General features: G+C 42.7%; 1 protein-coding gene across 6 annotated transcripts in view; it reads left to right on the forward strand.

Annotated features, from left to right (window-relative positions):
* The first annotated feature begins 2,072 nt into the window (after positions 1-2,072).
* Scaf8 (SR-related CTD associated factor 8) overlaps positions 2,073-14,832 on the forward strand; it is a 143,968-nt gene continuing 131,208 nt past the window's right edge. For 4 of the 6 annotated variants that reach the window (XM_029532813.1, XM_029532814.1, XM_029532811.1 and 1 more), the window contains exon 1: positions 2,073-2,539. In XM_029532813.1, the coding sequence (XP_029388673.1) occupies positions 2,510-2,539 (30 nt within the window). In that variant the 5' untranslated portion in view covers positions 2,073-2,509. Of the gene's footprint in view, positions 2,540-8,092; positions 8,155-14,832 lie in introns of all 6 variants that reach the window. The other 2 variants (XM_029532816.1, XM_029532815.1) reach the window with 2 other exon arrangements.

The following is a 14,832-nucleotide window of genomic DNA, read 5'->3' on the forward strand; positions in this document are numbered from 1 at the left end:
CGAGAGCCCTGGAGCTCACTATCAGGATGCTGGCAGGCTCAATGTCCTCTACCTCCTGAGAATGCCTCTCTCCTCCCTGACTTCACCACATCTTCCCTTTGTGGGTCTCTGTATCCTCCTGTCTTCTGGCACCTGTCAAGTTGGATTAGGGCCTTGTTGACCTTGTTCTAATTACCCGTTACCCCTGTAAAGATTTACTTCCAAGCAAGGTCAGGATTTTGAGCATTTGAGATCTGGGGGACAAAGTGTATAACTTGGTCGTCAGAGTGCTTGCCCAGCATGCATGAAGCCCAGTTCAACATATATAATGTGGTTTGAATGCCGAGCCATTTACATTCTGGAGGTGTGTTTAGCTGCATACAAGACTTGTAAATGGTCCAGATGCCAAGACTCTAGATTCTAAGTTTTTCCTTCTCCCTTGCTTTGTTTCATCTATAGAATACACTGAGCCTATCCCCTCCCTGCCCTCTTCCCCTCAAAGTCCTCTGGTATTTTCCTGGATGTGGAATCTTTCTAAATCAGATTGCATAGTATGCTAACTGGTTTGGGTTCAGTGGTTTATACTGCATTTTAATAACTTGACCAGTATAGCTTGGTCACACTTGTTCTACCTGTTACTGAGTAAATATGGCCAAAGTGGGAATTCTTGTGCCAACCTGGTTTGAGTAAGGCTGAATTTGAACCTCAAGTGCCAGCATCACATAATCAGAGACTTCTTGAGAGGGCAGCTATGAAAAAAAGCAACCGACCACGAGCAACAGCAGCTAGCTAAGGGAAGAGGCACACACACACATCTCTCCGGCAGGCAAATGCTCTCTGTTGTCAAGGGACAGTGTGGAAGACTGCCATGTGCAGAGAGGTAGCGGAGCCTTCACACCACTGCAAGAGGGAAGGATGTATTTAAAGGGCAATGGAAAAGTATCACAGGGGGTTAAGCAAGGGGTGTGTCTAAAATAAATCATTTTGGCTACTGTCCATAAAAATGCAAGCTACTCGGAGACAGCAGGATCGTCAGGGTTAGGCGAGTGAGTACTGGAAGAGGTGGAAATGATCTGCTTTAGAGATAGCAGGTGAAAAAAATGGAAGCGTCCCATCATAATTTTTACCTTCGAAACGGCCAGCACCAGGAGCAAAGCTGTGAATGAAGCCGACTTAAAGATTGTTTCATAGGCCTCTGGACTTAGCTCTTAGGAAATACTAATCTAAAGCAGCCCATTCCCCCCACCCGCTTCCTTTTGCATGAATTTGGGAAGAGCGAAGGCAATTAGCAGTACCTGTGGGAACGTTCAGTGGGAACAATCGTTCCCCCGCCCTGGTTTAACTTCAAGCAAGCACGAAGCGGTTTCACCAGTAGCACATCTGGATCCTAAAATCCGCAATCATCCTCTGCTCCAATAACCTGGAGCCAAATTCCTTGGGAATAACCCGCCTCCTAAAAAAACCAAAAAACAACCAACCAACCACCACCACCACCAAAACCAGGTTGCATATCCGCGTCCAAACGGGGGCGTTCTGGGTTCCTTCCAGCCACCGGGGTGCCCAGGCCCGGCTCGCGCAGCTCGCATTTCCTGCGCGGCGGCTGCACTCGACCCGAGCCACCTTTTGTGTGCAGCGTCTGCTCCCCGCCGCCAGGACACCGGGACACACGGTGGCGACGAGGAATCTAAGTCAATACCCGCTCAAGTTCTCAAAGGCACTTCAATCCCGCCTTCGCGGGGCAGGTGCCATCCCGCCGGGGAGCGGCAACGGAGACACCGTAGTTTCCTCCATTCGGTCTCTTCCCCTGCACTTTGATTTGTTTCAGAGCGGCGCTCATCCGCGGCATCGGCCAACCCAGAGCCCCTCCGTCCAGCCGCAGCGCTCGCTCCCGCGGCCTGGGATGCGGGCGGCCCAGGGCCCGGGGGGGGGGGGGGGGGGGAGTGCCCCGCTCCCGCCGCAGCGACGACTCCTGACGCTCTGGCCCACGCCGTCTCTATGATCCGGCGCGGCCGCGGGCCTCGCGCGGCCCGGTCGCCAGGGGGCGCGCTGGCTGGCGCCGCCGACTCCGAGTGCGCGGCTCGACCGCGTCCGCCATATTAGATGCCGCAGCCGCCGCGGTCAGCGCTTCCTCCTGTGTCTTCGCCGCGCGCTGCAGGTTCCCGCGGCCTAGGCGGCAGGGAGGCGACCCAGGAGCCCGTGGGAGGAAGGGGAAGGAGGAGAAGGGGGTGGGGAGCGGAGGGGGCCGAAGCCTGAGTGTGGAGGCCGCTTCCGAGCGGGGCGGAGAAGCAGAGAAGGCGCCGCGCCAGCCCCTCCCCCGCCGCCGACCCGCCCCGGCGGCCTCCGTCCGGCTCCCTGCGCCCGCCCCGCGGCCATGCCGGGGCCTCGCCGGCGCTGAGGAGCGTCGCCTGCTCGCCGTGCTCCGCGGCCTCCCGGGCCCGTCGCCCGCCTTTTTCCGCACGCCTCGCGCCCGGCCGCCGCCGCCTCTCCCTCCGCCGGGCCCTTCCCCCCCCCGGGCCTCTGCGCAGACAACATGGAGGCCGTGAAGACCTTCAACAGCGAGGTTCGTACCGCAACCCGGCCTCCCCCGCCAGGTCCGGCCCGACCCGACCCGGGGCTCGCGTGCCGAGCAAGGGCGCGGGCCGCACGCAGCCTCCCCCGGGTGGGGCGACGGCGGCCGGGCGGCCGTGGGGGAGGGGAACGGCCCGCGCCCCTCCCGGGGGCCGGGCAGGGCTGAGGGAGGGCAGGGGGGAGGGCCGGTCCCCGAGGCGGCCGCGCCACGTTCCCGGGTGGGTTCCACTGAGGACTATCATCCCCCACCCCATCACCCACCCCACCCCCCCACCCCGCGCGCGGGCCCGTGGCCTGGCAGGGTCTGAACTGTTTGCAGGACATCACTCTGCAGGCCCTCCCCGGTGGTGACTGAGGAAGCTGACACACGGATGCGAGGCCCTGGAGAGGACCCACGGGGTGGCGATCCGTGGTCACGTTACACGTAGTGTTTATTATTGTGGTTCTGTTGACTAGGTGACTTGCCAGCCAGGGACTTCGCTAATTGGACGGTTGGTAGGGAGACAACATAATTCTGCGATTTCCCCCCCCCCCTTTTTTTTTATTCCTTCCTTCCTTCTTTCCTTCCTTAAATTTCTGCTTGCCCTTCTGATCATCAGTTAGGAAGGAAAGACACAAATGCTAGGGAGACAGTGTGCACCCAGAGGGGGTTAGAAGCTAGAAGAATCATTTGCCAGGGTCTCATTCACGAATTAGACTAAGCAGATTTTTAATTTTTTTTTTTTTTTAAATGCAGGTGTCCAATTTTTACTCTTTGCTGGGTTTACTGATCTGATTGGAAGACAGGCTTGGACAAAATAAATTCTATTTCTTCTTAAGGAATAATAGCAATTCGGACATTAAATGTAGCAAATACCGGCTCAGCATTATCTACTTGTACCTTTTAGAAACGTAATTAAATGTATGCTAATTAGCATAGTTTTCAGAACTTTTGATTTAAGTACATGAGTTTTTAAAATAGCATCTGTGGATGTCCAAATGGGACAGTGCTCTTAAATGCCTTTCTGCAATTTCATCTTAATTTTTTTTTGTTTGTTTATTATGGTGGGTAGCATTGGGAAAGGCTGCAAAAAGGGTTGTTGAAAGTTAGATAAAGTTCTTGAATATGCATCTTACTTTAAGTAGTGGTGAACTTCCTGATACTGAGAGCAATACATTTGGAAATCTTGTGAATTTATAACTGATAATATGGACAGGTATCCTCTTATGAAACTTAATTCTCTCTCCCAATGATATATATTTAGAATATGGAATAAAAGGAATTTAGTGATACTGTAAGTAACTTTTTTTAGTATTTTGTTAACTGTATAAGAACGCAGCCATGTTGCTTTTTAATTTGCTGCATAGAGCACTAATAATGAAGTTCTTTAGTTACAAAAAATGTCCCTTCTTATGTGGGCTTGGTGGTGAATGCCTTTGATGCTAGTACTCAGAGAGGCAGAGGAAGGTGGGTTTCTCAGAGTTCAAGGCCATATACATATGAATGTACATACAGAGTTCCAGGACAGCTAGGACTGTAGAGAGATTTCTCTCTTAAACTAAAACAGCAACAACAGCAAAACCTCACTTATTTCCAACTTACCGAATTTAAACCTCTTCCACTGTTGTACTGGCTAGTTTTATGTCAACTTGACACAGGCTGGAGTTATCACAGAAAGGAGCTTCAGTTGGGGAAATACCTCCATGAGATCCAGCTGTAAGGCATTTTCTCAATTAGTGATCAAGGGGGGAGGTCCCCCTGTGGGTGGTGCCATCTCTGGGGTGGTAGTCTTGGGTTCTATAAGAAAGCAGGCTGAGCAAGCCAGGGGAAGCAGGCCAGTAAAGAACATCTCTCCATGGCCTCTGCATCAGCTCCTGCTTTCTGACCTGCTTGAGTTCTAGTCCTGACTTCCTTGGTAATGAATAGCAGTATGGAAGTATAAGCTGAATAAACCCTTTCCTCCCCAACTTGCTTCTTGGTCATGATGTTTGTGCAGTGTCTTATTAGTCAGGGTTTCTATTCCGTTCTGCATATATGGCTGCTGTGGTGCATGCTTTGTTATTGCAGTTGAGCACTGGAGCAGCTTATTCATTACTGTTCTTTTAAGTTGTGTTTGCAGAGTACAAAAAAGAAGGAGTCTGAATTACAGGCTTGAAGTGCTCATGGTGAATTTGGCTTTTAAGGCATCAACATTTAGCTCATGGTAATAATAACTATTATTAGTATTGTTGAGACAGGGTCGTATTGATGTCTCAGCATCCTGAGTGCTGGGGTTACAGGTGTGTGGCACTACACACCTGGCTAGCTCACAAAAAGTATCATTACTGTTTGGTAGCAGGACATTTTTAAACCTTCAAATGCTTAAAATATGAAAGTTGGATATCCTGATACACACTTTGTAATTCCAACACCTAAGAGGTTGAGACGGGAGGATTGCTCTGAATTCGAGGCTGGTCTGGGCTATGTACTTTTTTACACCAGACTAAGCCATATTGTACAATCCTATCTGAAACAAAAAGCAAGACAAATAGATGTTTAAAATAAGAAGGGTTAGCAAAGGCTTGCTAAGTCTCAGACTTTATAATTATATTCCACATAATTATATAATTCTGTCTTACTTTCTATTCATCAGAGAATGTTGGCTTGGAAATAGCATGCTAGTGATTATTAAGCTAAGAATACAGCTTGTTTTATTTATTTAAAATTAATCTGCAAAATGTGAATGAATTTCAATCTGAGTTATCTCCTTTCATCTTCCTCCTAATTTTTCAAAGGATTTCTCTGTCCTTCACCACTACATTAAAGATTATTATATCAGGAGATCCTTTGTTCAAGAAGGAGTCAATTACTCCTCATTACCCTTAGTTGAATGAGAGTTAATCCCATGGCCATTATTGCCAATTCTGATACATTGAGAGAAAGTTTGTCCTTACCTTGGAAGACTCATGAGAATCAGTGTGTGAGGGAGCAGCTAAATCAGATGGAATTAGTCATTATGAGGAACTCTACTTGCTACTGTTCCAAGTAGTCAGTTCTTACAGAGACTTGGAGTCCTCATCTAGTGAGGACAGCTTAACCAGACGATGACTGCATCAGGCCTGCCCTGAGTGTTCTTGGGAGCATCTTCATGTGATTGGCTGTGTGCACTGTGTTGAAGGCTACTAACTGAGTGGAGGCTGTTCTCATAGGGGCCTCTTCTCTCATGCTTTGTTTTTGAAAAGGAAAAGGGAAAGGGAAGGGAATGTCTTTATATGATAAATACCTTCTTTGGAAAATTTGAGTGCAATTGGGGAAGAAAATTTAAAACTCACTGTTTAAGGTAATTCGTGAAAAGTTTAAGAGTGGGTTAGCAGTGGTTATGTCTGGACAGAGTTAGAGGTGGGTTAGCAGTGGTTATATCTGGATAAAACTAGAGGAGGGTAATTTTTAGTTAAGTATTAGAGTCATTTAACTTAAAAAAAAAAAGCCCTGGTATATATTTTTCACATATCAAAAAATTAATAGTATCTCTTTAACATAATAAAATATTTGTTGGCGATGAATTTCTGTAGCCCATTTTTATAGCTGCTTACGGTAGTGTAGACGACTTGGCCCATGAAATACTTCATTTTTCTTATTCTGAGTGGACTGAGTGGGAGGTAGGATGGGGTCTATGGGTTTAAGATGCTAGAAGATTCACTGCACTTTAATTCTTAGATTTACCTCAGTTTTAAAATTCTGACAATTCTTTTGTCTTTCTAAAAGTTGACCAGTCTTTCTGAGATATAGTATTGGTAGTCTACCAATCGTTGACTTTTGAGATAGAGTATTGGCTACCTCAGTTGGAACTGTATGTAGAGGAGGCTAGTCTAGAATTTGGACCAGTCTTCTTGCCTCTACCTCCCCAGTGTTTGAAGTGATTTGACAAGTGCAGCATGTTTGACCCTCGTTATTCTTGGCAGGGTATCATGGTGGTCTTCTGTCCTTGTCATTCTTTGGTTAGTTAGATAACTTACTCTGAGCCACTGTAAGATACACACTTGCCAGACTCACTCTAGTACCCAGGATATTTCTTAGTCTACATTTCTCTTCCAGTTTTGTGTTCTGAGGGGGCAGTTTGTAAATAACTACAGAACTTTTTATAACCTTACCATCAGTATCAAATAGCAACCCTGGGTTGGTTGAGACATGAAACTGGTAGAGTAACACGAACAATTATGGCTCAGGAAAAACACTTACGGGAAGCATTTGCAGGACATTTCTCTGTGATTTTCATCTTTCAGGGCTGTGTTACCCTTTTTTCTGTTGTCTTGTTTTGTAGGGGAAGTTTGGTTAATAGTATCAGGCTGTAGTTTTCTTTCCATGTTGTTGAAAATTATTTAAAGATGGAACATACTTAGTGCTTTAAATTAAGGAAGCCTTCACTAGCATAATTCTTCCATGCCAGTGCTGTAGACTGCTTCCTAACTTGGGGCTGCTCATATTGGGGCTGCATGACTCTTTGCTGTGTGGAGCACTCAGAGTAGGTTCTTCAGCAGCATCTGCGCTTTTTACATACTACACGCTGTGTAGCCCTCTCCCTTGGTGCCATCCAACTCTGTCTTTAGCTTTATCAGTTTCCCTTATGGGAGGAGTAACAATCTTGTTGAGAATTACGGATTTAGATTTCATTAAGTTGTCGTGCAGCACTTTGTACTTTCCACTTAGTGATGACTGGTGCTTCAGATTCTCAGTGCACAGTGGAGCATTTAGAGTACATTGTAGAGCCACGTGCCTGCCTGTCTCAAGTAAATGAGCAAAGGGTGATTGACTTGGTAGCTGGTGTTGGTAGCTAACATTTCTGGACATTTGCTTTCAAAATACAGAAGTCATTTTCTTTACTTGGATATTCTGTTTGTGGGAAGAGGCTTCGACTTAATACGGTTAGGTTGATGAGGACCGAGTATGCCTAAGTATTGCTTTAAATGTAGTTTTTAGGGCATTGCAGAAATATCGACTAGGTGTTTTAACTTTCACTTAAGTATGGTGGGGGAGAGGGGAGTTCTCCCCTGAGGGTTTCAAAGTCGGGGCAGATCAGAGTTTTGTGTTGGGTAGTAATTGTGTTCAAGGTCTTTAGGATTACTGCTTTAAAATAATTAACAAGTTCTTTTCTCACAGTAATAACATTTAGACTACAGGAGTAACTCAGATTGAGTAGATTTTGATACGGCATGATTTGAGTGTATATAATCTCAACAATTCAGGATCACAAAAAATGGTCACTTGAAATTCATGTGTCCTAGACTAGCATTAAGTTTGTTAGAGTAATTCTGTTGATACTTAAGGGACTTATATACTTTACTCTCCTGAACAGTCATATCGTATCATTTGCAATAGGTAATTTAGAATTAATGATGATTTTACTACTTCCATATGTGATTTCAGATATCTCTTTCTAGGGCCAGATTTGCTGTTAATGGACTCATAGTAGTTATGACAAAAATGTGATCAACCACGACCTTTGAACACTGGCTGAGCTCAGACTCTAGTGAGCTCGTTTTGTCTGTTTTTGTTTTCTCAACATCTTTCTCTACTCCTCTCTCCCAGGATTGTGCCTCTACTCCTGCTTGTACAGACTGCTTTCCAGCAGCATGGACACAAGAAGCATAGTAAGATGACTATAGCCACATAAGACAGGCTCTGGGGAAATGTTAGGTCTAATGTGGTAGTGAAATTCTGTATTGCTTGTATGGGTAGTACTTGGGAAGCACATAGAGTTTGCCACTTAAAACATATTAGTACTTTTATAAAAATCATACAGGGAATTAAACTTAATTGCTTTATAAGAAATGTTGCTATTTCTTTAAAATTGGGGAAGAAGTTACTGGGCTTAATGAGCATATGTCGTAAATTGCATTAAATTTATTTGCATTCTGTTCTACATAATTTCACTATATTTTTTATAACAATTTTAATATGAACTACTTACCTCATAATTTAATGGTTGGAAATAAATTAATGAGGTTTGCTATAGGAGTAGAGAAACAAACTAAATCAGATTTTATATTTTCTACTAGAAGAAGTTAGGGCTGGTGAACCGTGTTCTGTAGCCTGTGGTTGCTTACATGATCTGTCTCAAATTTGATGGTAAACATGGTATTTGGTCTTTGTGATTCACATTTTATTCATATGTTCATCTTTATCCTGCATTATAAGAACTGAAAAAACCAAATAAAAGGTATAGGGATGGTTTGTAAGTATACCCACTGTGGGTCAAGAAGCTTCTTTGGCTTTGACATCACCTTATTTATTAAGAGCGAGAAATAGAACACTTATACTCCCTATAGACAGTTAGCACTGATAAGTGAATGTGTATCAAGCAAGTGTTTACAATCTGCAGCTTACATTGTCACTTTTATAGTTTGATTAGGAAGGCCTATGATTGCATTCTTTGATGTATTGTTAGTTACTTAGTGACTGTGAACCATATACCAAGAAGTTGTCTATCTTCTTAGATATGGTGATAACTAGACAAACAAAAGACTATCTCCTCTCAGGGGTTCTGTTCTTGTTCCCTTCTCTCCTCAGCCTCCCTGTAGAGCCAGGCAGGCAGGCCCTTTGGTTCCAGCATTCTTGGCTTCTGGGATCTTTCTTTCTAGGCCCAGTGCTGCTGGACAGTCCAAGTATTCACCTCCACCAGATTGCTCTGCCCCTGTAGTGCTCGTGGTAGACTGAGCTGGGAGAAGGCCAGTTTCCCCAAGAGTGGGACATATAACAGTGCTGTTGAATATTATTTGAGAATTTCTGACTTTATTCATTTGTTTTTTTTAGAATAACAACTATTATAAGATGCAGCCTCAAGGGTCAGTTCTGTAATTTGATATAGAGTTACTCCATGGGTAACGTCTCTAAATGTGCATCAAAAGCTTAAGTTTTGGAAAAGGAATAGATTTTTTTTTTTTTTTTAAATCTTTTCCTTGATCTAACACCTTCTGAATTTGGTGTGTTCCTCAGAGGTCCTTTTTTTCCCTACAGTTAAAGGCCGAAACTCTTGAAGCATATACTTTTGTGTATACAGCCTGGGGAGTACTGTAGACATCTCTGTAGAGTGACACTGGAACGGTTGCCCCAAACTGCCTTAATGGCATTGCTTAATTTAGTAATGTGTTTTTGATGCAATAAAGTTGACACAGCGTTGGGATTAATCAGGTATTTCAGGTGTTCTGTAAAATCTTCCCATAAGTTTTTATCTGTTTCTTATAAGGGACTGAGAGTAGGGCCTTGGGCTTGGTGAGCTCCTTATCACTGATCTCTTGGCCACGAAGTAATTTGTATTTAATCTTTAACATAAATCTTGAATTCAGATAAAAATTTTTCAGACAAAAACATCTATATATTAAATTATCTTTATAACACCTGTTTACTTTGTTGGAAATGTGTAGCTTACATGTTTTTTAGAACTTTATAAAGATGAGTGACTTTTATAATCTTATCCCTGGATGTACCAAGGGTATTGATTCCAGGACAGCATCCTTGCAGATACTCAGTTCTTCGATGTTTAAGTCTCTTACAGAAAAAAAAAATATGATTTGCATATAGCCTATTCACATATTTCCATCAATTACACTTATGTTTAGATTACCTCTAATGCTGTGTAAACACCATTTAGGAAATAATATTGTTTACGGAATAATAAGAGGAAAAGTCAGTACTCATTCAGTATGAACAGTTTTCCTGATTAATTTTGGTTAGTGATAGTTGAACTCACTGATGTAAAAGCCACAGATATGGAGGGACATTTGTGTTTATTGTGTAAAATTCTTCCTTTCCCCCCAAATTAGCATGTGTCAGCCACTCTTTAGAACTGTGAATGGTTAGAAGAGTGCTGTTCATTTTTGCAAATGGGAAACTGCAGTTGGCCCTTGTGAAGTGCACTTTGAAGGTATTGAACAAGATCGGAAAGGTGTGGCTTAGCCCTGTACAGAAGTCCTCACCCTTTGTGTGCTTTTAATTTTTAATGGTGGATCCCTAAAAGTAACACTTTTGGAAAAACCCATTTGTTGTTCCCTGTCTTGTATCTTTCTTCAGACTTGACCTTGGACTCCCACACTTTTTTTCATAGCTTGGTCTCTAAAAGACATCCTTTTTGACAAATGTTTCATCCAAGAGGATACCCACAGTGTACCTTGTGGGTGAGAGGGATTGTAGTTAGAAACTTTCATAAAGGTCTTGATCTTTGATCTTTTGGCAATTTTCTTCTTGCCCATGATAGTTAATACTTTTTGAGGATAGAATTGAATGTCCCATTTCTATAGAGAATAAAGACAAGGAGCTGCTCAGAAATTGAAAGGTTCCCAGTTGTCTTTTATAGACAAGCCATGTCATAGGCCCTCAATTTCATATAGCTGGCTGCCAGTAAGCCACAGCCTATAGGTTCTGCTTGAAGGATGGATTCCAGAGGCTCAGAGTCCAAACTCATCCTACCCCTGGGGCATGATGGTGGGGGATTAGAAGACCCCCTGTAGCAAGCCTTTTCTAAGGGAACCCATTGCTTACATTTTAGTAATTTTTACTGGCATCATGTCCATATGTAACTTTCTTTTTTTTTTTTTTTTTTAAAGATGTATTTATTTGTTATATGCAAGTACACTGTAGCTGTCTTCAGACACATCAGAAGAGGGCACCTGATCACATTACAGATGTGAGCCACCATGTGGTTGCTGGGACCTGAACTCAGGTCCTCTGGAAGAGTAGTCAGTGCTCTTAACTGCTGAGCCATCTCTCTAGCCCTCATTTTTTTCTTCTTATTTGTTTGTAACATACCCATTGGAAGGTTAGAAGGAAAAAAAAATTTAGGTTCAAGCTTCATCTATTCTTTTTTTAAAAACAATTGTATTATTTTATGAATTTGAGTGCTTTGCCTGAATATATGTGTATGTAGTGGGTGCCTGACGGAGTCAGAAGAGAGTGACGGCTCCCTTGGGACTGGAGTTAGAGATGGCTATGAGACATTGTGTGGGTGCTGAGGGTTGAACCTGAATCCTCAAAAGAGCAACAATTACTCTTTAACTGCTAAGCAGTCTCTCCAGCCCCAGAGTCTTTGTGTTAAACACATTTACTTTCTCTTTCTCTTTATATATAACACAAACACATTTTTTTTCCTGAATATTTGAGAGTAAATTCTAATCCAGAGTGCCAGTTACCTCTGAACAGCTCTTTATTTTCCTTTAAAAGGATATTTGCATAATCAAAGCATTGTTATTATTCATTGGGAGGTTAATATTGTTGAAATTATTGTTGGAGATCTTTTCCAAATTTCACTACACATTGTACTTAAAGTCTTCCTTATAGAATAATTCCTATACATGCCTTAATGATTGCCTCATCTCTTTTAATTTGGAACAGTTACTGTTTGGTTTTTTGTTTTTTTTTTGTTTTTTTTTTTTTTTTGTTTTTCTGCGAGGTGGTGGTGTTGGGTGGCAGCAGGACAATTTAGAATTGTCTCCATATTGACTCGTCTGCTGTACAGGTTCATGTTCTGCATCTTTGTCAGGAGTCCTTCAGAAGTAACATTGTGTATCCTCACTTATGAACATCTGTGTCTTTAACAGGAATGGTGGCTCTTGCCACAGGTTTCTTAGCTTTCTTTACCTTTGTACCATGACTCTTATTGAGGAGATATTTTGATGTAAATAAAAAACATCACCAACATTTTCCCACTTGTTTTAACATACATTTATTTCTTGCCTAGGTTGGTTAATACTAATATAGTCACCAAGTGCTATTTTTTAAGTTTATTGTGTTTGTATTTCTTTTTTTTATTAGATATTTTCTTTATTTATATTTCAAATGCTATCCCAAAAGTTACCTATATCCTCCCCCCGCCCCTGCTCCCCTACCCACCCACTCCCACTTCTTGGCCCTGGCCTTCCCCTGTGCTGGGTCATATAAAGTTTGCAAGACCAAGGGGCCTCTCTTCCCAATGATGGCCGATTAGGCCATGTTCTGCTACATATGCAGCTAGAGACACAAGCTCAGGGGGTACTGGTTAGTTCATATTGTTGTTTCACGTACAGGGTTGCATCCCCATTCAGCTCCTTGGGTACTTTCTCTAGCTCCTCCATTGGGGGCCCTGTGTTCCATTCAGTAGCCGACTGTGGGCATCCACTTCTGTGTTTGCCAGGCACTGGCATAGCCTCACAAGAGGCCTCTATATCAGGGTCCCTTCGGCAGAATCTTGCTGGCATGCGCATTAGTATCTAGGTTTGATGGCTGATGATGGGATGGATCCCCAGATGGGGTAGTCTCTGGATAGTCCATCCTTTCATCTTAGCTCTAAATTTTGTCTCTGTACCTATATCCTTTCATGGGTATTTTGTTCCCTATTCTAAGGAGGATTGAAGTATCCACACGATGGTCTTCCTTCTTGGTTTTCTTGTGTTTTGCAAAATGTATCTTTGGTATTCTAAGTTTCTGGGCTAATATCCGTTTATCAGTGAGTGCATATCTAGTGACTTCTTTTGTGATTGGGTTACCTCACTAAGGATGAAATCCTCCAGATACATCTATTTGCCTAAGAACTTCATAAATTCATTGTTTTTAATAGCTGAGTAGTACTCCATTGTGTAAATGTACCACATTTTCTGTATCCATTTCTCTATTGAGGGACATCTGGGTTCTTTTCAGCTTCTGGCTGTTATAAATAAGGCTGCTATGAACATAGTGGAGCATGTGTCCTTATTACCAGTTGGAAGATCTTCTGGGTATATGCCCAGAAGAGGTATTGCTGGATCCTCNGGTAGTACTATGTCCAATTTTCTGAGGAACCGCCAGACTGATTTCCAGAGCGGTTTCCAGCAATGCAGGAGTGTTCCTCTTTCTCTACAACATTGCCAGCATCTGCTGTCACCTGAATTTTTAATCTTAGCCATTCTGACTGAAGTGAGATGGAATCTCAGGGTTGTTTTGATTTGCATTTCCCTGATGACTAAGGATGTGTTTGTATTTCTTTGCATCTGTGAGAGCTTTTTCTTGACTTATATGTGTACATTGTTGTAAACTAAACTCATGAATTCTTTTTTAGTCATTGGCCTTGAAAGATCTTCCATGGTCCATTTTAACCAATCAGGGCTTCTTCAAGATGACCATGGGCACTTTGACAAGTGCTGATCAGTTTTTGGAATATTCCCTTGTTTTCTAGTAGCAGCAAGCTATTTCTGCCCAAACCTCGATTAGCCATTTCTCCAAGATACCCAAGCTTCATTTGGTAGCTATATGTGTATCATCAGATAAGGCTAGACATTTTATTTTACACACATACAAACATAATTCTAGACACATCAGACCTTCACAAGCTCCATATGTGTTTACTTCCTGATACTGAGAACCATGGCTTCTGTTATCTACAGCAGGGCTTCTTAACCTTCCTAACGCTGTGACCCTTTAATACAGTTCCTCATGCTCTGGTGACCCCAGCCATAACATTTTTATTGATACTTCATAATTGTAATTTTGCTACTGTTATGAATTGAAATGCAAATAACTGATATGCAGGATATCTGATGTGACCCCTGTAAAAGGTTTGCTTGACCCCAAGTCTGCTTGTAATTGATGTCATTCAGTGGACTGGAGGGTGAGTTCTCCTACTTTATTCAGGCTATATAACTTCTGAGTAGCCAAATTAGTACAAACTAATAACCTTTTTATTTCTTCTTAGTCTCATCTGTCTGTCTCTGTAGTCAGTCTGGCATTCACACTCATTATGCAGTTATCCTCCTGCCTTAGCCTCCCCCATGCTAGAATTACAGATCTGTGAACCACCATGCCCAGCTACATTTGTACATTTATATAATTCACTGTTTTCAGGGTTATGGGATAGATTTTGTTTTGTTTTAAAGAGAGTCTCCCTATGCATTCTTGGCTGGCCTGGATCTTACAGTGTAGACCAGGTTCTTCAAACTCAAGAGATTCATTTGCTTCTGCCTCCTGACTGTGAGATTCTAGGTGTGTGTGTTAGCATACCTGTACAGGATGGAATTTTTTTTTTTTTTTTAAATGTGGCTGCTGTCAAAGGAAGATGGGACAGAATATCTCTTGTGTAAGGTGAGATGAAGTAGTCTACCACTCAGTACGATTAGACAAGACCTTACAGGATCACTTAGCTATTCATCCCAGTGAATACATTTGTAATCTTTTTTTTTTCTTTTTTTTTTTAGATTTATTTATTTATTTATTATATGTAAGTACACTGTAGCTGTCTTCAGACACTCCAGAAGAGGGCATCAGATTTTTGTTACTGATGGTTGTGAGCCACTATGTGGTTGCTGGGACTTGAACTCAGGACCTTT

This window comes from Mus pahari, chromosome 21 (genome assembly GCF_900095145.1).
Source record: "Mus pahari chromosome 21, PAHARI_EIJ_v1.1, whole genome shotgun sequence".
Taxonomy (NCBI): Eukaryota; Metazoa; Chordata; class Mammalia; order Rodentia; family Muridae; genus Mus; species Mus pahari.